The sequence below is a fragment of the Cinclus cinclus genome, chromosome 13, assembly GCF_963662255.1.
Source record: "Cinclus cinclus chromosome 13, bCinCin1.1, whole genome shotgun sequence".
Classification (NCBI taxonomy): Eukaryota; Metazoa; Chordata; class Aves; order Passeriformes; family Cinclidae; genus Cinclus; species Cinclus cinclus.
The window spans coordinates 11,572,271-11,594,788 of NC_085058.1; the positions used below are offsets into that span (position 1 = coordinate 11,572,271).

The window sequence follows — 22,518 nt, forward strand, 5'->3', positions numbered from 1 at the left end:
TGTTTTTGACTTGAGGTTTTGGAGAAGGTTTCCAAAATTAAATGATAGAACTGGAATCACTGGTGTGTAGCTTGAATAGGAGTGTGTAATATCACATGGTGAAGAGTTTGGAATTTGGGGTTTTAGAACACAGTAAGAGGTATGGGACAAGATGGAGGTTTTGGGGCAGAGGTTTTTCTTTCTTCTTGTCCCTCTTCTTCTTGGGTATAGGTAGCACTTCTTAATTGGATAAAAAATGCTGCACTGCGGGTCACGGGTGTTTGGTCATTGGGTCAAAAGTAAAAATAATGTGTTAGCTTTTAATTGGACTGTTTGGCTTCAGAAGACCTTGTAATGAGCAAGATACATCACCATTTCTTCATTTTTTAGCATATTAGCTAGAAGTGCTGTAGCACTCACTGTACTATAGACAAGAATCAACAACTAAGTCCAAACACGAAATTCCATCTCTTGTGCATTCAATCCCGACTCTGACTGGAGAGAAAAAAAAAAAGATAAAAAGTAGTATAGTGGTGATCCCGTGTGAGGACACCTGCTACAGTCAGGATCGGGACCTCCTTCAAGAAACGGAGATAACGAAAGCAGCTGGAAGCTGCAAAAAAAATAGTGGGAAAAAAAGAAGAAAAAGGAGCACGGAAATCCCTAGAAGCTGGTGAAAGGTGAACCAGAAACCCCTGGTGCTGGCCATTCGCGGAAACGGGGGAGCCGAGGAGGAGAAACTGAGGGCAAAAAGTCAGATACGCTTCAGGGCTAATCGACTGCAATTACGGGAAACGGAATGCCCAGATGGCAGAGACATACCTTTAATCCCAACTCTACCTTAAAAAAAATAAATATTATAAACATATACACACACACTGGGAGTGGTTTCTGGCCAGCTTTTTGTGACACAAAGCACGGAACAGCCCACGCGAGGACAAACGCAAACCCCTCAGGCAGGGGCGGCCCGGCGGGAGCCGCGCTCTGCCCGGGGCTGCTTCCGTTCCCCGCCTCCCCGCGGCGGCCGAGCCCGGCACTTTGGTTCCGGGGCCTGCGAGGGCCGCGCGGGAGCCGCGGCGGGCGGCGGGTGAGGAGCGGGCGGTGCGGGGGGGGCTGGAGCCGGGCGAGGCGCGGCTGAGGCGCTCCCGCCCCGCCGCGGCGGTGGCGGCAGGAGGGAGGAGGCAACGCGGCTCGGGCTCGGGCGGCCCGCGGTAGGAAGCGGCTTTGCGGCCCGCGGGGCCCTGGTGCCGCTGCGGCGGCGGGACGGGGCCGTTCCGACACGCCCGAGCGGCAGCACCGCGCGGTCGTTGCGGTGCCGGCGGCAGCGGTCGGGAGCTGTGCCCGACCGGGCCCGGCCTGCGCTCGCCTCGCTCGGCCGATAGCAGCGAGCAGCGGCATAGGGACAGGTTATGGTACCTTTACACAACCCCCGACGTTGTTGTCCTAGAATGGCAGCGTGGAGGGTACCCTCCAGCGGCAGTGATTTACCAGGGGTTTGGAGATGAGGTGCGGATGGAGCTATTTAGTCTTTAAAACGCGTGTCTGAAATGAGATTTGGGTTTTAGTATTCTAGTCTTTCGTTTTCTGCAGCCTACTGAATGTATAGTGCTGCAGCCTGGGCACAGCTATTATTTTGAGGCCACAGCGTATCCCTTGTCAGTATCCATGACAAAGTGCTCGAGGGTGTCACCGTTGAGCGCCCCACAGTGTAAGACATTACACTGAAAAGAATCAGTTTGCAGGCTGGGAATGCGTGTCCAATTCCAGGGCCTCTCGCCCTCTGCTTCTTGAGGAAACTTGATAGTAGCACAGGTTACTCTGAAATGTAAAGTATACTGGCTTTATCTCAGAGAAACTTGAAAGCAAATTGCACTAGAAAATTCATACACATACTAGATTTTGTGTTTGAGTGGACATCCCTGACTTTTCAGAAGTTAGACTTTGGCAGAGGGGGAGAGGAAGGCATCATAGCATGCATGAGTATTTAATTTTACCAGAAAATAATTTTTTTTCTGGGATTGATTATAATTTTGCGTTGGAAACTTAGCTGAGTTTTTTGGTTTTGTTACATTGCAATTTTACTACACTTGATTTTATTTAAACGCTTGATTTTGGATTACATTTCAGGACTTTTCTGGGGTTTTTTTTGTTAAACATGGCTTTGCTACATCGTTTCATAAGTGTTATCTTTGACATGAGAAAAGTAAACCTAAATTAGGTGAAAGTAAATACTGAGAATAACTTCTTTCATTGCAAGTGATGCAGCACGAAGTGCCAAAGGCAGTTTATAACTAGTGCAGGCTCCTGGCTGAGGGCTGCTGTCAGGATGAGAGCACCCCAAGTGATCAGTCAGAACCTACAGCAGCACTGATTCTGTGTGCCCTGGGGTGGGCACATGGTCGTGTTTCTCATGCCTTGCTCACACTACATGGGGAAAATTCTGTGCCAGCTGCAGAGATAAGACAACAGCTGTCCTGAAGAAAGCCTGAAAAAAATCCATCAGTGGATGGATAAATAAACACAAACTTGCAGAAGTGTAGACTGGGTCAGCACTTAATAGCTGGTACATGGGGCACCAAAGCCCTCTTCCAGCTCTTCTCAGCCTCAAGCTTTTCTGGAAAATTTCTTCTATTTCACAGAGTTCTGTCCACGAGGAATTTCATTCAGGTTATTTTGTTGGCCCACACACAATAAATTTCAGGATGGAGATGTAAGTTTGCACAATTAACTTTTGTCTTACAGATTTCTATCCTGTAGGCATATAATTCCTTGTCAGTAGTCATGCTGAAGACTAATGGGATTGCTCATCTAGGTAAACACTGCTTACCAGTGTTTTCATAAACTTGTAGGCACAGGTCTTAACAACAGAGAAATAACAGACTTTTGCAGGAGTTAAGTGAGTGGGATAATGAATGTGCATCTGTGAATTAAGGATGCAGATCTCAGGTTCTTACCAGATACTTATCTCATGGTCTCCTGAAATCTCTTGAATCAGATGATTTTATTATTCTTTCAATACCCTCTTTGATTAGGTGTTTTTGTTAAATGGGATAATACAGAATAATTTCCAGTAGATTAGTTCATAGTAATTGGCTTTTTATTTAGCGACATTTTCTCTGTTTCAGCTAACCATGTCTTTAAATTCATCTACACTTCTAAATGATGAGAACACTCAAGGAGCAAAAAGAAACACTGAGTGTTTGGAAAGCCTGCTGCAGACTCCATCATCGTTTCAAGATAATCCACTTCAACAATTACAGTTAGCATCCCAGGAAGTACTGGAAAAGGCAAAAAAGAGTGGGAGATCAAAATGCCCCCGATGCAATAGTTCAAGGATGTTTTATTGTTACACATGCTTTGTTCCTGTTGAAACTGTCCCTACCACAGAAATTCCAACTGTGAAGGTTAATATTTCTTAATGTTTTTTAATTATATCTTTTGGGTTTTAGTTACTGTGGACAGACAATAGTCTGTCTGCAGCCATTTCTTTTCTGACTCATTTACAGACATTCATCTTGAACACAGCTATAAGTATGAATAAACTACAGCTAGATAAAATTACTGTTCTTACTTGAGGAATTACATGTACAAACACTGAAAATGTTCCAATCCCCACATAAACATTTATGTATCTTCTAGATGAGAGTATAGGCTGAAGTCACTCAGCTTCTCATGCAACTGTGTTTTCCCTTAGTTGTTGAAAGTTTAGTTTTTAATAACTCTGGCCAGAACACATTATATTGTGAACAAAAAGGTTGTCCATAACCAAGGGTGAATTTCACATAAAATGTGACCTAAACGACATTCCTATATGTCATGGTTCTGCAATTCAGGTAACTACTCTTGAAATACAAATAGTGCAATGCCTTTCAGCTAAGATACTTGGGGAAACTGTCAGAGAGGACTGAGACATTTCACAAAATCAGTTGGGGTCTAAGATGCATTTTGAAGACCTAATAAACTTAGGTGTATTTTCATTGAAATAACCATTTTCACAGTTGGGTGAATACCTAATAGAGATAAGTATTCCTATTTGGAACCATTACATTGCTCAAATTAAGACTACATCCAGCTTACCTTATTGATTCTGTTTCTGGAGGTTTTACCACACTACTGCTGGCAGCATTCCAAAGTGCATCATTGCTTCCTTAGGTATTTGCAAAATTGAATATAAAAGGTGCTTCTGATTTGTATCTAGTTTAGTTCTAAACCTTTCAAAAATTATCAGATATGTTTTAATTACACACCCATAGGAATTTCTCCAGAATTTTGAGTAACTTTTTGTACAGATGTTCATAGATGTGATGATAAATACTGCTTTTTTTTTTTTCTTTTACTCTAGCTACCTTTGAAGATTGACATTATTAAACACCCAAATGAAACCGATGGCAAAAGCACTGCTGTGCAGGCTAAGCTCCTGGCACCTGATGATGTTACAATTTATAAATACCCTTGCATTCCAGCATATGAAGAGAAGAGACACGAAGTAAGAGATTCTCTAGAGACAGGCAGCTTTATGCTGTGGAGATGCAGCTTCCTCCTGCAGTGGTAGTGCCCTGCTGGGAGGAAGCCACTGTTCCATTAGTGCAGTCCATCCTGTGCTCTCTCAAAGCTTAGCTCTGCAAACACAAGAGTTGCGGACTGAACCCTTTTCTCCAAAGATGAGAGAGACTGCAGCACTATTTAACCACCTTGAATTTTCTATGTTCATCACCTTACATTGTGGAGAATTGGATTTACTGTGTACCTGAAGAAATACTTTGCCTATAACTTGGAACAAATTAAACAGCAGTTTACTGTTGTGCTCATTTTTAGCAGCTGCAGTATTTAAACCTCCTTAAATTTTTAACATTCACTATTACACAGGAAAACAACTAAAATGCAGCTCTTATCTATCATAGCATAGAGCACAAAAAAGTAAGCAATGAACTTGGATGTATATGTTTGTTTAAATGTAAGCTATTACTTTTGGCCCTCCTGCCCCATATACTGCAGGGACAAGTGACATCTGAACGTCCTCAGTGCTGACACCATTGTCCTGGCTGAACAATCTTTTTATACAGAAGTGTTAGAGTTGGTAGTAGAGCAATGGAAGTAAATTAAAAATCTCTGTTAAGGATTTCAGTTCATTATCATGTTTTTAACATGGATTTAACACTATATGAGACAATAGAATATTTTTAAGATACACTATTTCATCTTGTCCAAACTTAAATGTTTATAGACAGGGTAGAAAACTTATGTTCTTTAAATATAACAGTTCCTGTTGTTTTATTAGATTTTATTGACACTCTGATCTCTTTGTTTTCTTCATTCAGATAGCACTTGTATTTCCTGGCCCCAATTCAGTTTCAGTAAAAGATATTGCCTTCCATCTCCAAAAGTACACCAAGAAGGATGTCTGTGCTAGTGATGATGACTGTTCCAGGGAGCCACTTCTTAAACAAGCAAAAATAGAACCTGAAGAAGAAAAAAATCCAAATGAGTGCATTTCAAGCAGCAGGAATGAAGGCACTAGACTGAAGAAAATAATATTTATTGACAGTACCTGGAATCAAACTAACAAGATAATAACTGATGAACGACTTCAAGGTAAAAAAGTACAAGCTGAGATTTTACTGCTTCAGAAATAATTAAGGGACATATGTCTATAACAGACCTGAGCACATGCAAGCTTATATGAGGTGCAAGCTTGCACCCCATATCTGAGTGCATATGAAGTATTCAGCACCCTGTTCCAAGGCTGTGGAATACTTCCTGAGCCAGAGACTCCATTACTTTTCATGTCATATAATTTATTTTGCAAAAACATAGTACTAGTACTAAGAAAGCATTCACATTTATTTGTTTCACTTCTCCATTGGAGCAAATTTCCTCAGTCTCGGAGAATGGAAGCTGTCATGTTAGACAGTAGAACAGTAGTTTGAATGGCCTCTGAAGGAAACCAGGAAGATTTCCTTTGCAGGTGGCTGCCTGGTTTCCAGAGACCCACAGGACCATTTCTGTACATGTATGGCAGACAGGCCCGAGGAGGAAAAAGAGGGATTTTAGGAGGTTCAGCACAGGTTTGTCATGGCTTGGGTTCTCTTTCTCCTGAAGTTGTTAATGAACATTTCCATGATCTCACTACTCCAGACACAAAAGGAATGGCTGCTTGCACTCCCACACCCTTCCAGCTCTGAAAGCAGAAACTGGTAATTCTGCAAAAGGTTTTTGTCTTAGGTTCTTTACAAGAAGTTTACATTTAAGAATTCTAATTAAAACCACAAAAGACAAAACAATTTAGCAATAGCATTCCATTTTCTTTGAGATAAATAGGAGTTTGAAAATACTTTCATTAGTGCAAGAAGTGCACTTAGCTGGGAGGCAGGTGTCCAGTTTATATGCTATATGTGTGTATATATGCACACATACATACATGTGCATGTATGCTAACACTGCTTTGCCCTCAATCCTACAAGGAATTTCACAAACTTTCTTACACAAAAGATGAATGGTGCCTTGCTGTTAGCATGATGTATTGGCTAATTAAAATCCTGTTACAAGTATTTAGTTTAACACAAAACATACTCTATCAGCGACATTGAAATATTACTGTAAAGGTTACAGGAATTGCATGTTGCAATTGAATGTAAGGCATTTGAAACTTATTTTAAGAGGATGAATTCAAGGGAAGTAACAGGCAGCCAGGGGAACTGAAAATTTCCATGGAAGCCTAGGCATATATTAGTCAAAAAGTCTTAATTGGTGTTACATTGGAGCTCTTGAATGTTTTCCAGTTTCCCCATGACAGTGCTGGTTTGGTGGACTACTCTCTCCTTTCTAGAACATCTCAGTTCCAGCTGTTTCACAGCCCCCTGGGTTCCTGAGCACCTTTCAGGATTGCTGTGAGCTTTCATAGTGTCATGCAAGTCAGTTTCTAGTACAGGAGAATTTTACCCATGCACACACTGGGTGTAACAGTGCACACAGCCCGTGGATGCATTGCTTTCCTTAGTAGTTATCATAAAGAACATAAATAGCATTAATACCCCTTTTAGAGATTGCAGTTTTCACTTCCAAGATGAATGGGGCAGCGTTTCCTTAGGCATAAACTGATGACATTTTTATGTTGTACATACATGAAAAATAGATTTGATTTTATTTTAATTATATTAAAAATAATATTAATTTATTTTAATTTTTTATTTCAATTGCAAATGAAGTCATCATCCAACAAAATAATTAATCATATGCTAAGTTCAAAAAGGAGTGTTCGTAATTCCAAATAAAAAGTAATTGCCATACTTACCAAGATTAAGTTACAAGAAATACTGAACAAAAACATTAATGAAGCCAAGAAAATGTAAAGAAAAACCTTGTGTGTTGTAAGCCTGTATTTATATAGACAGTAAATCTAGTAAATTGTGCTGCAAGAGAAAGCAAATGAGTACATCAGTCTTAAAATAAACTGAGATAACTGGGACAAAAAATACTTCTATATCTTGGAAAATATGCTTAATATATCTTTAGAAAACAAAACTAAATCAGTTAAAGACAAGAAATACGTGAGTGTTGGTAATGTCTAGGATAGATTATTTCATTAAAAGTGATCCCTAGATCAGAAAACAAATAGTTGAATCTAATCTTAATGATGACTTTATCATGTGAGTGATGGTGCTTATTGGCAATATCACCATGATGGTTAAAGAAACTGATTGCTTTGGGTTTTTTCCCTGTAAATTTGAACTGCTTTGTATTAGCCAAATATTTTTATTAGCTTTATACATTAGTATTGCAGGGTTTAATATGAACAGTGCATGTTTGTAAGCAAACATTGCCTTCGGCTCTATACAGATACAGTTCAGATGAAACATGCTCAGTAAACTTTTATCCTTAACCCCCTCTGGGTTTGGGGTTTTTTTTATGAAAGGTCCCAAAATCTCTTGTTTGAAAGTCACTGATTCTGCACTTGTGGTAAGCTCAGTAGTGTCTGTGGTCTTGCCTTCAGTGAACTTTTATTCGTATTCAAACCACAAGTGTGTGGAAGTTTATGTTGGAGGAATCATCCCTGAAATTTACTTTACTGCTTTTAGGGTGGAAGCCTTTTTAGGGTGGAATCCTTGCTGGATTTGATGGAAGTTTTCACTTTGGTTAGGGCTGAGAATTCAAGAGTGGAAAACTCTTGAGGGCAACAAGCTTAATGCAGTTGCCTACTGCTATTTTAAATTTCACATATGTAGGATTATTAGAGGTAATAATTAGACTGTGCTATTTTGAGGTTTTGGTTCTGAAATGCCAGTAATAACATTTAAATTCAGGGACAGACTCTCTGTTCAGGTTTTTTTTTTTTTTTAAATGCTGTAATTGTAATTGAGATTTCTTCTACAGTGCAGGATACCATACATTGCTAACTGCAAAGCAAACTGCAATTACACTGAGAAGAATTAAACATAGTTGGTAGGTTAAAAGTGTAGAATTACAAGTTCTGGGCTCTAGCTTGAATTTGGACCTTACTGAAACTTCCCTGTCTATAATTTCCAAGCAATTTTTAGACCGTATTGGTTTTTGTGCTGTTACCTGTAATAAACTGTTCCATCAGACAGAGAATCAGATTGTGATAGAAAAAGATAACTTTACAATCTGCTTCTGATATTGTTGACAAGTGTGTACCCTGTTGTTCATGATCCAACTGCCCATCCTGTTTACAAAGTGGTAACACATTAAGGTGGTTTCAGTTTTGAATAGTTTGTGCATTTTAGGAAACAATAAAAACCAAGATACATGTTTAAAATTAATCTGAATAATAGAATAGTTAAAGAGATTGTAAATAGATTAAAGATTTTCTTATGCCATACCAGCACCAAATTCCCTCTTTCATCTTACGTGGGAATGTTTTTAGTATCTAATAAAGTTAATTATCACATGCTGTCATACTTACTCCTGAGTAATTTCAGTGATATTTCAGTTACTTAAAAAGCATAAAAGAAAAGTTTCTGGCTCTTGCATATAGTCCTCACGTCAGCAACACTAACAGTCTGAGGGCTGCTGTTCTACACTTGGAAAGTATTAACTTTGCAAAAGATGAAATAGTAATTTTATGAATATTGATGAGTCTTGGTAGGTGTGGGTTTCACTCTTGCCATGTGAAGTGACTGCAGTTAACTGAGGGCTGTGTGGAAGGATAACCTGTAATAACAAAACCAAAGTCTTCTTTTACATTCTGGCCACCAATCCACATTGTCTAATCTAGGTCATCTTTTTTCCTTGACAGGGTTACTGCAAATTGAGTTGAAGACAAGGAAAACTTGCTTTTGGCGTCATCAGAAGGGAAAACCAGATACGTACCTTTCCACAATAGAAGCTATTTATTATTTCCTTGTGGACTATCATCAGGAGATTTTGAAAGAGAGTTACAAAGGACAATATGATAATCTGCTTTTTTTCTTTTCATTTATGTATACATTGATTAAAGATGCCAAGTGTTGTGCAGGAAAAGAGTAAACTGTCTGTTGGTGTATGAAACTACTTTTTTTGTAATAATAAACTGCAGAAACATAACTGGGACTTTTTTTTTTAAATAGATTGTACTCTAAATAATGCCAAAAGGGAGCTGCAGACCTCATCCTGCACACTTGAGGTTGTAGAAGTGCTCAGTTAAGCAGTCTGATGAGAGTTACTTATTTGAGAACACTGACATTTTGCTAAATACTGCTGTACTTCAGCCGACAGGCCTGATGTGCTCACTGTGATGACATTTCCAGAGATGGGAGTGAAAGACTTGACCCCTCTTGCCATAAGGAGTGGTCTCTTTTAACTGTAAGAAGGAAGTAGCATGCTGGCTTTTCATTGTTACTAATACTTATGTCAGATGTTTTCTTTGTGGTTTGCACAGCAATACTGATTTCACCTTCATGGCGTCAGAGGCTTACTGAAACGAGCAGCTGGGGAGAGTGGCAGCAATACAGAATGAAAGAGCACATTAATTAAATATGAATGATGTACTTTCAAGATTAATTCTGGAAAATTCTTCCAGTAATAAAAAAGTGGTCTCTTTAAACACTGTTATACAGTGTATGATTTCTGTAGTACCATTCATGTACTGTTATGTTAGGATTATTCTCCACTCCTTGGGTAATTTTAGACTTCTTCAAACAAATTTAGTTAAGTGTTTATTACTGTTATATAATATCATTATCTGGGGGAGCATGAACCAAACAAATGTCACTATGGCATGTTGTAGGCACCAAAAATAAAAGATGGTGGTTCTGACCACAACGTTTCTGACAAGGCTTCCTTAAATTAAGCAGCCTGTGAATCTGCTGTTTTTCCTTTTGCAGTAATGGAGCACATTAGAACAGTGTAAGTAAGACTTAGTGCTGATGGGAATTTTGACATAGGTATAGTGCTGCTGTCAGAGTCATCACATGTGAATGTAGTTTTGCCAAGCTATACCAGGACAGCCAGTGCTGGCAGAGGTAATAGACCTGAGCTACAACTTTAAAGTAGAGTTATATGAATCTATTTTATATCATGTATTGATAAAAATTATATTCCTAAGGTAGAAAAAATATCTCATTAGAGATACTATATAAGATGGATAAATATTTCTGAATATTCTCAGAAATGTGTTACTTAAAATATATCTTATCAAAGTGACAAACTGAAAAATTACAATAATTTTTTTAATAAATATCCAAGTGTTTGTTATCACTTGTAGCACACTCTCTAGGAGGGCACTCACACACCCTGGTGAACTAAAGAAGTGTGTATAGAAATAGTGTCTTGGAAAATACTTCAAGAAAATATTTTTATGCTTGCACAGCAATCCATACAGGCTCAAACAGCTGGTCTGTACTGTGTTTTTAATGCTTTGAGATACTGAAATCTTAATATTGCTTCAAACATAAGGCACAAATACATAGTTCATATTTTTATGCTTCTCTGCACAAGTGCATATAAAAATTCATTTCAGTGGACAACAAAAGCATATCCACATTTGCAGAACAAAATGCTGGTTATGTTATGAGAGTGCACATGAAATATGCATGAACTACAACAGCACCACAGGAAACACAGGCTTGAAGTCAGAGTGAGAAAGATAATTTTTATATCTACCTGCATATTGAGTTAATGTGCCAAGCAATGAGAAAAAACACAGTCTTGTCTCAGTGCTATTGAAACAACACTGCCTACTCATTTGGTTCTTATTGCTATTTTGAGAGGTTATTTTGGCTTTTTAAAATTATTAATGTTATTTTCTTTGGTATGATTTTTGATAGTCTTTTGACATTTCCATCTGTTCTTGTATTTCTTAAACAAAGATTGTTGTAATTTTTTTTTTTTTATGACACAAGTATAATAGCTTGAGAAGGAAACTTTCACCCACTTTAAGCAAACAAAAATAAAATTAACCCACTGACCTAATGTTTTACAAGAACCAGAGAGAAAAATCTGGGGGGAGAGGGGCAGTTACTTCCAAGACACATTTCCCTGAAAACATGTTTTTTATTTAAGAAGCAGAGGTCAGATAAAAGCTTGTATAAGCTGTTCTTTGTTACTTTTGGAAAATAGTTTCATAAGGTGAAAAATTGTTTCCAAATTTAAGTTTTGTGTACCTCACTTTATTTGAACAATGGGAATTAAGAACCTTTTCCAAAAGAAAATTAGTTTTAACTCTCAGATTAAATTAATGTACAGAAAGGATTTTAAATCTGGCACACTGTGTCCAGGAATTGGGTTCAGATTCTTTTTCTTCCAGTGCAACCTCAGTGTAATGCAAGAGTCATTTGTTATACCAAGGGACAGAGGCACACCTAATATCTGTAATTCGTTATGGTCTTTTGCTGTTCCTTTGATAACCTTTATGGAGGCAGGAAGGAGGTTTTTGTCACTTCTGCTGCAAATCTGTCCTGTCTGAGCAGCAGATGTAGTTGCCCTTTCTCTCATATAAAAAAAAACTATTTACATCCTCTATTTAATTTTGATGTTGGTATAAGAAGCCAAACCAAGTCATCCATCTCACAATGAAAGCATCTCAGTACAACTGATATATTTCCCCAGCTTTGAGACTAAAGAAAAATTTTGTTCCACTAATTGAAAGCAATCAAGTGGTTAATCCTTTCAAGTGCAATTAGCAGCACTGACCTCCCTGTTCTTTGAATTGAGGGTCATGGGGAGGTAAAGGCCAGTTCTGGGCCTTTTCTTTCATATCAGAATACCCCTTCACTATCTCTTCTGTTTCCAAAAACATCAGAGACCAAGAGGGAAAAGCAGGCTTCTGCTTCCATTAGCAGTAACTTAAACAGCCATAAGTTAAAGGGGGAGGAAAAGGAAGAGCATCTCTATCTCCTCTCACAACAGAAGACATCTGGCCTCCTGTGGGGAGGCCCCAGATAACAAAGAACCTGTCAGTGCAAACCTCCACGATGTGTTCAGAGAACCATTTTACCTGCAGTCTGCCTCATTCATTTCCTGCCACTGAAGCCATCTGCTTTTGCTTATTGTGGGTATTTTTGTTCTTTGTTTGGCCAGGAGCATGAAGTGGCTTCAGTTTAGCATGCCTGTAAGCTTGGTCAGAGGGAGTATTTAATCCTTTTCTCAAAATGAATAAGAGAGGGAGCTGCTACAAAAAACAATTCCTTTCCTGGAAGGTAGCAGAAATGTCATCCAAGCCGAGGTTGAATAAAGGGTCATGTCAGTGCATGGGGTAAAGATACATTGAGATTGAAAAGAGATGCCAACTTGGAATCTACAGCACAACCTCCCAAAGCACTTGTAATCTTACCTGATTTAATTCCTTTGCTACTGCTTCTTGCAATTTTTAAGTCCATGTGGTTTTCCACATAGTCTTCTTCAGGCCCAGCTGCAGAGTAATACAAGGATCTGTTCTTATCTTTCCCTCACGCTGTGTTTCAGTACTTTGCCTGAATGCTTTAGAAATCAGTCTACAGAAATGATGGTTATAGCGTACTTGTATAAAACATAATGTGATGTGAAAATCCATCCTACCTACTCCTACCTTCAAAACTGCCAAAAGAAGGGGGAGAGGGAAATTTCCTATTAATTTCCCACAATTTACTATAACGCAGTTAATACACTCCCAGGTGCCATTAATTTGTCTCTCAGAGAATTCTGGGACACAAAAGTTGATGGTGATTGCAACACAATTACAACAGGAAAGCTTTCCCACTAAGACCAGAATATGTGGCAGTTAAACTCCTGATCTACTGATACCAGAATATGAGGTCACCTACTAAGGTACTGAAGGACTCAACACAGTTCCTAAACTATTATTATGTTATTCTTTGTCTTGAGGGACACCACTTTAGTAAAATTCTAATGCTGTCATTAAGAATGTCAACTGTGACTGGTGAAACCAACATTTAAAGGAAGTTTTTATATGAAAAATCTACCATGTTGTTTCTGTTCTCTTGTTGGGAAAGGTAACACATAGCTGGCATTTTACAGATTCAGAAGAGAAATGAGATGCTATCAAATTTTGAAAGTAGCATATCACATTAAAGTAAAACCACGCATAGTGGTGTGATTTCTTCACCCCTGTCTGCCAGAAATAAATTCAAATAATTCTGAAGTTCCAAAGTAAGAGGTGGGAGTGAGTTCTCTAATGCAAAACAGACAGCAGACTGTATTTTCACCTCATGGAAAGTGGAAATTTTTGTCTAACTTTAGCAATACTGGTGCGGTTGCCACATGATTTTACTGCTGACTTCTCAGACCACTGGTGTTGCAATAGGATGTTTAGAAACATACCACAGGAGAGTGAGCAGAAGAGAATGTGCTCCACCAACATACCCCAGACTGAGTCCTGCTCCTTCTCTGATCCTGTGCACTTTGCTTCTCTTACCTGTGAAAGAAATTTCTGTGTCTGAATAAAAGTGTCTATCTATGAAGCTGGGCCCATAAGCCAGTTTAACTGGCATGAAATCTAAAAGCTTTAGTGCAATTTATGTAATTACTTGCTTTGGAGATGGATACTAAAGAACTGAAGAGAATCAAACTCCTTTAAATTTAAAAAAGCATCCTTTTGTGTAGTCTACAGAAGAACAATAATACTTCAGGTTCCAGCAGAAGTTTGCTCAAGCTGAAAGAGCCTTCATTTCATTTCCTAATTTTAAATAAAAATTCTGTACTTCAAGAACTTCATAATGCTTTATTTCTCTTAAAAATTATTTTTGAGGTTTTAGTTCCATGACTAAGTTGTTTGCCAAATGCAGCATGAATTTCAGCTGACCTGAAACTGCATTTTCTAATGATTGAATCTGTGCCACTGAAACATGCAGAATAGTTTTTCTGTTTGCAAGTTTTCCTTTGGGCAGAATCAATGCCACAGTATTTTTCTTTTTTCACATTTACAGCAGACAAGGAAGCAACTTGATACAGCTTCAATTGTCAGAAGTGTAAGGCACCTCAGTCTACCTGAAGCAGCTGGATCCCGTTACTTCCTCTTTTAACCTCACAGTGTCTGAGTGTGGTTACAATATTGCCTTTGATCCGCATACCTGTGTTGGTTAAGAATACAAAAGTGCTTGCATTCTATTCTATCATGACTGTGTTGGCAAAAAAATATAACACACAAACCTTTACACCACCAAAAGCTTCCTCTTTTCTATGAATATGGCTTACTTTTTCCGGGAAACTGATTTAAAATCCATGCCTGAAGCAGCTGCCAGGGAATTTACCAACAAAATAATAGTATCAAACCCTTGAATGCAGAATGCTCTCTAAGGTAGGCATGGCTGAGCTGATTTTGCTAATTTTAAAAGAATTCATTGAAAAAAAGAATTGAGTAAGAAACAAACAAACAAAAAAATAAATAAAAGCTTGAATTTTTTGAAGCCCATGAAAATTAGCACAGTAGATTCAAGAAATCAAGGTAACATGGAATACTTAAGTTATTCCAACATATGGATAGTCTGATGGCAATGGCCAGGATTTGGTTTTCTAGGTCTCTGCAAAGTTCTTCCCTCTCTGTATAGGCAGTGGTCATTTTCAGCTAAACATGTGCCTATGTATAGTCATCTTTGAGGCACTGATTTAGAAAAAACATTTCTTGTTTATATTTCTATGTTGGCACTTTTCTTGTAAGAAATTAATATAGAATAACGAACCCTGTACTAAACTCTGTCACTGTCTTTCAGTACCTTGTTTTGTTTTCCGGAGTTTCAGTGTTGTCATGCTACTGATAACAGAATTGGGATCTTCCTGTGCTGCTGAGTTTACTGTGTCATTTGCACCAGTGACCAGAGCCAAGCCTGTATCTCAGACAAAAAGGAAATATATTAAGAAATGTGTTATTATGAAAGGAAAAGCCACTGCTTCAAGTTATCAAGACAACACCAAAGCACATTAATCAAGCATACAATAAATGATGACAGTTTGTTGTTTCATCTGAATGAAAAAATTAAATCCATCTGTTGGTGTTTAAACCTAGAATCCAATCTTGGCAGTTCCATGTGCTAATGAAAACTATTAAAAAAATTTCATGCATTCTCTATGCAAGATATCATAAAAATAAATACTCCTAAGACTTAAGAGGCAGTGTTACGCAAGGCCGTGGTGAGGTCACTGAATAGAGCACGTGTGGGATCTGAGGATGACGTGCATTATGTTATACCACATAGATTATTTCAACATTGCTCACTTACAGGCCAAACCTCCAGTATCTGTTCTGATCTGCTCCTCAGTTCCATGGCTCTGCATAGAAGAAGCACTCCATTTACACCCAATCCACTGTAGCACCAAGAATTACCATCTCAGTAATTCAAGAGATTCCACCATTCAAGACAGTAGAACGCAGCTCTAAAAATTGCTTATAATTCCTAAAAGCTCTAGCCATGCTGGTCATGAAAGGTATATTTCTGGAGCAACACTACTGATAAAAACAAAGGGTTTGATTTAGAGCTTTAGCACCAGCAGTATCAAACAGATTTCCCTTGATGTCCTCATGCTCATTGAATCCTTTAAGGAACTCGATAGGCTTGTGAACTCTGCACGAGTAGCACTAATCCCTCTGCCCAATATACCCATGTGCCTATCATCTTTTTTTCTTTTCCAAAGTTGTTCACAGTCTGCCTAGTAAAGTCAAGCTGAATTGTCTGTACATCTGTTCAGTCTCCTACAGTCTGTATTAAAATCAGCACCATGTTAGAGCTTCCATTTCTTTTTACCTTTCTAACTATAGGGCTGGCTGTGCCTCCCAGGAGCCTGGCAACCAGAGAATGTTTGGCTGTACCATTTTTCTTCTGCGACAGCCCTCCAAGTGACTGAGGGGCATGAGCTAAAGGAATTTAGTGTACTGTTACATGGAGAGCAACATCCAGTTCTAGGGCAACCATAGGTCTACTTTGAGCATAGAAGGGAATAAAAGCAGTCTAATATAGAAATGTCTGATTTCCCTGCTGTTTCCAAGTTCCTAAAGTGCATGCAAATATAACATCAACAAACTTACAGCATTGAATACACCAACGCAAGCAGATTATCCTTATTGACAGCAATGAAGGTAACCTATTTCAGATGTCCATGAAACACAGATACATAATCTTGTTTTTCCAATCTGAGCTTATAGGATAAACAGTGAGTCAAACATTTTAAGATTGTCAGCTGAAAACATTTGACATGGAGTCTTCTAGAAGCAGTAAATTCGAGATCCCATGGTACTAAACTTAGCTTGTAGATCTTCCTTTATGAACAATCTCCTGTATAGTTGCTTAGAACAAAAATAATCTAGTTTGGGTCCCATCTATTAAAGCTGGGTCCAGCAATGCAAAGCAGCTCTAAACCAGATAAAGCAGTGAAGAATTCTTCTGTGAAGGAATGATGGTGAGTGCAAGGTGATACAAAGATCTGAAAAGGTGCTGTTGAAATTACCAGATGCCCACCTGTCAGTGGCCTACATAGTCTCTAGTTTAATAGTTGGCAGCCTCGGAAGGAAGTGAAAGGCAGAAGTAGTATAGAGTCACCTTTGCCTTTCCTCCTAATGCTGGATCTCATATGCATCTCCAGAGAAATTATCACAGCTCTTACAGCTTTCCTTACTTATGTGGTGTTGAATATATTAGAAAATATTTGCCATCTTTACAAGCTTAGGACTTATACCAAAAAAAAAAAAAAAAAAATCTGAAAGAGAGCATTGAGTAAAAATTAAAACCACAAATCATTAACACCCTAAACATTTAATTTTTTATGTGTATGTTTTTAACAATGTAGCATTCTACTTAGAATTCAGTATTTTATTACAAGTAAAGCCTCTGACCCTTTTAAAAATAATTTCTTTAATCTTCAGGGGAAAAGTAAATCAACATCTTGACTAATAACAAATTTCTAGGACTTTGAGTGTTTTCTGTTGGATATTTTTAATGTGACTATACCAAATGAACTGCACTTGACATTACTTTCTACAGCAGCCTGCTTTGCTGGGGGAGGCACTTTGGCAATTCTCTTCCTTTTTTTCCATATCCCTCTCCTCTCAGAGGCCCCTCATCGTGATGACCCATTCATTTGGCTACGGGCTGCATGCAGCTGCCTCTGAAAGAAGCCAACTGTATTCTTGGGTCAGCTGGAGAAGTCAGCTTCATTCCAGCTGCAGGGAAGTACAGCACCTCCAACGCCTGGGACTTAGGGCACAGCAGACCCAGGCTTCCCCTCGGGTTTCAGAAGAGGTGCAGAACATTTCAGTCGGCTACATAGCAAGTGCTCAATTGCTTCAGGCAATCCAGTGTACAAAAACTATTATATTTAAGGATTTTCTGCTACATATTTGGAACCACTCTCTTTTGTTCACATGCCTTCACAGGCATTTGAAATTTTTTGTAATGAAAGAGGAAAGATCAGCTGGCATATTTCAATTTATTGGCTTATACTGTGCTGTAGATAGGATGCATTAAAACTGCATGTTTTCTCATTTCCATTAATATTTTACATGCATATTTATGCTACAGAAATTAAGCTGTACAGAAACACCATGACACAAACACTTTTGTTATTGTTGCAATTGAAAATGAATGTTGGCTAAAGCTTGCCATTCTTAGAGAAATCTCAGACTGAATAGCTGATTACCCTGCATAAATCTTGGCAGTGGTGGGTTACCCATTTTTAGGAAAAGCAAGTCTGGGAGGGTTTTTTAATGAGAATTAACACAATGAAGGAGGCCCAGTAAAGTAAATTCAGCGACTTCATCTCACATTTCTTTGCTATAAACCAGTACTATTCAAAGGGTAAAAAACCAAAACCTTTTAGGTTTGCAGCCAATTCTTTGTACTTCCACTATCCCCAGTCCTGCACTAAAGGCTTTTATTATTTTTAAAGATGAGGAAAATTCCCAGATGAGTTCACAGACATCAAGTGAGTCATTACTCATTAAGGTCTAATCAAAAGGAACAGTACTGACTGACACTGGAGGTGGAATATACATAACTGCAAAACCTTGAAACTTCACAATATGACAAACTCTGTAAACCTGATGAAATTATTCTTAGGCCCTTGATAAACCCTTTTGTCTTATGTTGTATCATTACAGAACCATGAGTACTGTAGTACTACCAAGATGCATGCTCTGAAGCTGACTAATAATTGTAAAGGTCTGTATTTATGGGCAAAACCAAGAAAGGAATGACTGCTAACATGACATGAGATACAGGTAGCATGTAAGGAGAGAAGAGGTATTTAAAACTTTTAGTATTTGGATTACAAGTGTGATTGGATATATTCAAAGGAAGCAGGTACATGATTTTGACATGATTAATGTGAACAGTGAAATATTCAGTGTTACTCAAGACATGAGGTAGCTTAGAAAGCCTGGTGTTGAGTAATTTGAACAGCAAATATCTGGACTCCCACCCAGGGTAATGATAGAATCAGACTCCTTTATCTCTTCAATAATTTGGTCTAATTCCAGCTTCAGTGCAAGTTCCAGCAATTTCCATAGGTTTCCTTCCTGCTGGAGATGCTGTGCCATACCCACCCATAAGTGACACTTGGCAAAGACCAAGCAGGGATGTGAATATATTAAATGAGAATATTGGTCAAAGCAACAGTTCCAAGTCCATTAAAAGAATCCCAAAATAAATAGTTCATGTGTTCATTTGCTGTAAGTTCCCATGTAGTTTATTTGGGAAGTCAGACTGCATTATTTTTCAGCTCATTAAAGTTTACTTTAACAAGCTGTGAAGCTGATACAGAAATGGTTCAACAGTTCAATATTGCATTGCCTTGTTGTTTTTTTTTTAAGCTTCAGGATCCCACTTGGCATAAAAATTACATTTCAAACAGATTTTCAGATATGTTTTGGAGAAAACTTTGTTTTGCAGACATTTTTAAATTATTTCTCTGCTCCTCCCTAAACTACCTTAACATTTTTTGCTAGTTAAACAAAGATGTTCTTTGTTTAAATAACATTTCCCATCTTGCATGTTATGAAACAGCACATTTTGCACTTCCTTAAAGCCAGTTGCTGGGTGAGATCTTTCAGTGAAGGCCATTCAGTGTTTTATAAAATATTAACTTACATGGCTGGTTTCACAATTAAATCACATTACTGTTACTGTTTTTTCTAGTTATTCTGTTGCCAGATTTAGTGTCCTAGGAACTATTTACACACAGCAGGGCTAGAACTCCTGCAAAACTGTGCAAGTTCTCTTATGGCATAAGATCATCAATCAGTAGGAATCACCTGTCTCAAGGCCACTGGTTTGTACTCCATGCCAACACGTGAGTGCCAGTCACGACCCAGGGTGTGACCAGCCAGAACTGAACTGATGGCACATTCACACTGTTCACTGAAGTGCCACATGGGAGTGCTTGAGCTCTGGGTAAAGGAGCTCCTAAAAAGCAGGGTAAAAGTAAGGAAGAGCTCTCCTAGTAAATATATATTGCTTGCAGTCCTTCAGTTGGCTGGATATCTCTACCTGACGTGTTGCACATCATGCAACCCATATTTTGATTTCTTTGCTGTCATTGGCATTTTAGGAGGTTTTTTTGCCAAATTTTAATTCTGAAAAACCCACCAGACATCTATATCTGGTTGTCATAACTTCATTTTTTATACTACCAACATGAGCAAAATTCTGTCACAGAGCCAGTCCAGTGGCTGCAAGATCCCCTGCAACATCTTATTTGTAAAAGTTTCCTAAGTAGATGCCTTTGTCTTTTTTCACACAGAAAAGAGGACAAACTATTGGAATTTCCTTACTGCACACACAGTGCACAACAGGATAGCATCATCCAGAGGAACCAATCAAGACACCCATAGTTGTCAAGACTGATGTCAAGAAAACCTTCTGCACACAAGGCTCAGCCAGAGTGACAGTTTGGTATTTTAGTAATGGGCATAACTGCTCCACCTACAGCTGTCAGCCCCTGCAATCTAGTATGCACCACATAAGGGAAATAAAAATTGAATAAATATTTCAAGAAATTATATCATTCCTAAAATATTTACAAAGTGAAATAAAAGCAAATGAAAGTTCATTTAGTCACCCAGTTCACAAAAGACTGTTGCCTATGACCTCTATCGGGTTTGGTCACATAAATATGACTTTCAATTTTTTGCTCAAAGATTATACAGGCATAATAGGAGCTGAAATCATTTGTTACTTTGCAGGACAAGACCCTTGCTCACTTATTTCTTTCCAAAACCAGTCCACAGTTACAGCAATGGCTAGGATTACATACACATCTGACTAGATAAACATCCACTGCTTATTTTACAGCACTGCTGCTGGCTAGAAAGTTTTGGATCTCTGCAGTGTGGTTTGTGCGACCCTACCAGCTCTTGTAGACTTGTTAAGGAATTTCTATAGGGCTAGATAAACATTCTGCAGAGTGCTTTGTTGATTCCTCATAGTTTATGCCAATTTCTTCCACTGACATGCAAGACTCCCTTGTGGAGAGTACTCAGCAAGTGCTGGATGTGCGTGCAAAAAACTTACATTTGAAATGAAATGGTTCACAAATTGCTCTCTGGAGATTTTTACCACAACTGAGGAGAATCCTGTAACATCAAGAGTGCATACTAATCCAGGGGTGCAACTTGGACCCAATGTAAAAATTGATCATACTAGCCATGGATGCTGTCAGCAAGCTGGTTAGTGATGCCCAAGGAAGAAATGGTGCTGAGTTCAGCACACCTGGAGGTGGATGCTCTAATGCTGTATTGCCTTTAGCACTAAAATATTTTTAATGCTAAAGGACTAGGAATTAAGACAGAGTATGGTACAGAATAAAAATACCAAAGATACTGGTCTTCTTGGTGATTAGTTTAGCTGCAGGAAAGATCCACCGATTTCAGACAGAAGACAAAAAGCCAGGAATTTTTTGGAAGGAATTCTCAGAAGTGGAAGTGCTCTGGCTCCTTTTCTTGTCATATTCTGTGACTCCTTCTATCAGCCTTGTTAATTATGAGAAAACAAAAGCAGATTGATGTGATTGCTTTGTAATATCAAATAGGACAGCAATTACGCAGAACACGAAGTTTGAATAGCTGCATGACTTCACAGTAGGAAACAATTGCTACTTAGGGACCTAAAAGATCTCTTACAATTCCTTAAGCCAACAGCTGTTCACATGAGTCTCTTAGGAATAAAGCTCTATGGAATCTAAGTCAGATTGTCAGTTAAACAAACAGTTTAGTAAATCCAGGAAAAAAAAAGTCTTTGAGACCAACATCAGCATCTCTCCTAACCAATACAAAAGCCAAAGTCACTAACCTCCTTTTGCTTGTGTTCCAGTCCTACCAAATTCGTTAAGCTAAACTGTGTAAGACTGCTTCCCTTGTAAAGGACCTAAGATAATTATGCCCTGGCTCCTCCTAGGAGCCAACTGGATTTTGAGGAAAATAGAAAAGGGCCTCCAGTGAACTGCATTCTAAATTTCATATGACAAACTACAGTACAGTACCCAGCAATTTACAAAAGTCATTAAAGAAGCACTGAAACTACACCCCAGTACAGTGCCCAGATATTCCACAATTTTGAGAACGCTGGCAGAAGAGTGAACATCAAGGTGTGGATATTCAATTCCATACTTGGCAATTCATGTAAGAGTTGCTACTGTCAAACCAACCAGACTGTGAAATGCAGCTACAGGCTGAGGAAGGTCAGAGGTTTCAATTCATTTTGCAATAGTAAGACCTGCAAAATTAAATTATTTAGATCCAAAATGAAATATTACATTGTGTTTCATACTCAAAACATAAACAGACCGTTGAGCAAGAAAGGACTGTTTACTTATGTTGTTTTCTTCTTCATACAATGAATTAGAAATATAATAGTTATAGGAAATTTTAACCTAATTTAAGTCTTTTCCAAAAATACATTGCTAGAACATTTCGGGATGACAACTTGTAAGAAACAGAGCCAGAACAGCTCCTTTGAAGCCACTGTTTCTCATGTATTGGAGAGAGTTGTGTGGATGTACCGCCAGAGTTTCCAAACACATTTTGCCTACAGAGAATCAAGGCAAGCAAAACAGCTCTGGATGCTTTAGAAGACTGCCACAATCTAAGTGACAAACTGGCAGAGAAGCACCTTCCTCTCTTCCCTC

At 38.5% G+C, this 22,518-nt stretch overlaps 1 protein-coding gene across 1 annotated transcript; it reads left to right on the forward strand.

Annotated features, from left to right (window-relative positions):
• Nucleotides 1-1,427: 1,427 nt before the first annotated feature.
• Nucleotides 1,428-15,331, forward strand: DTWD1 (DTW domain containing 1). The gene is given in 7 exon segments (XM_062501706.1): nucleotides 1,428-1,442; nucleotides 3,105-3,383; nucleotides 4,322-4,465; nucleotides 5,298-5,571; nucleotides 9,233-9,458; nucleotides 9,691-9,777; nucleotides 15,142-15,331. Coding segments are annotated over 7 exon segments (1,215 nt in total).
• Nucleotides 15,332-22,518: the final 7,187 nt, after the last annotated feature.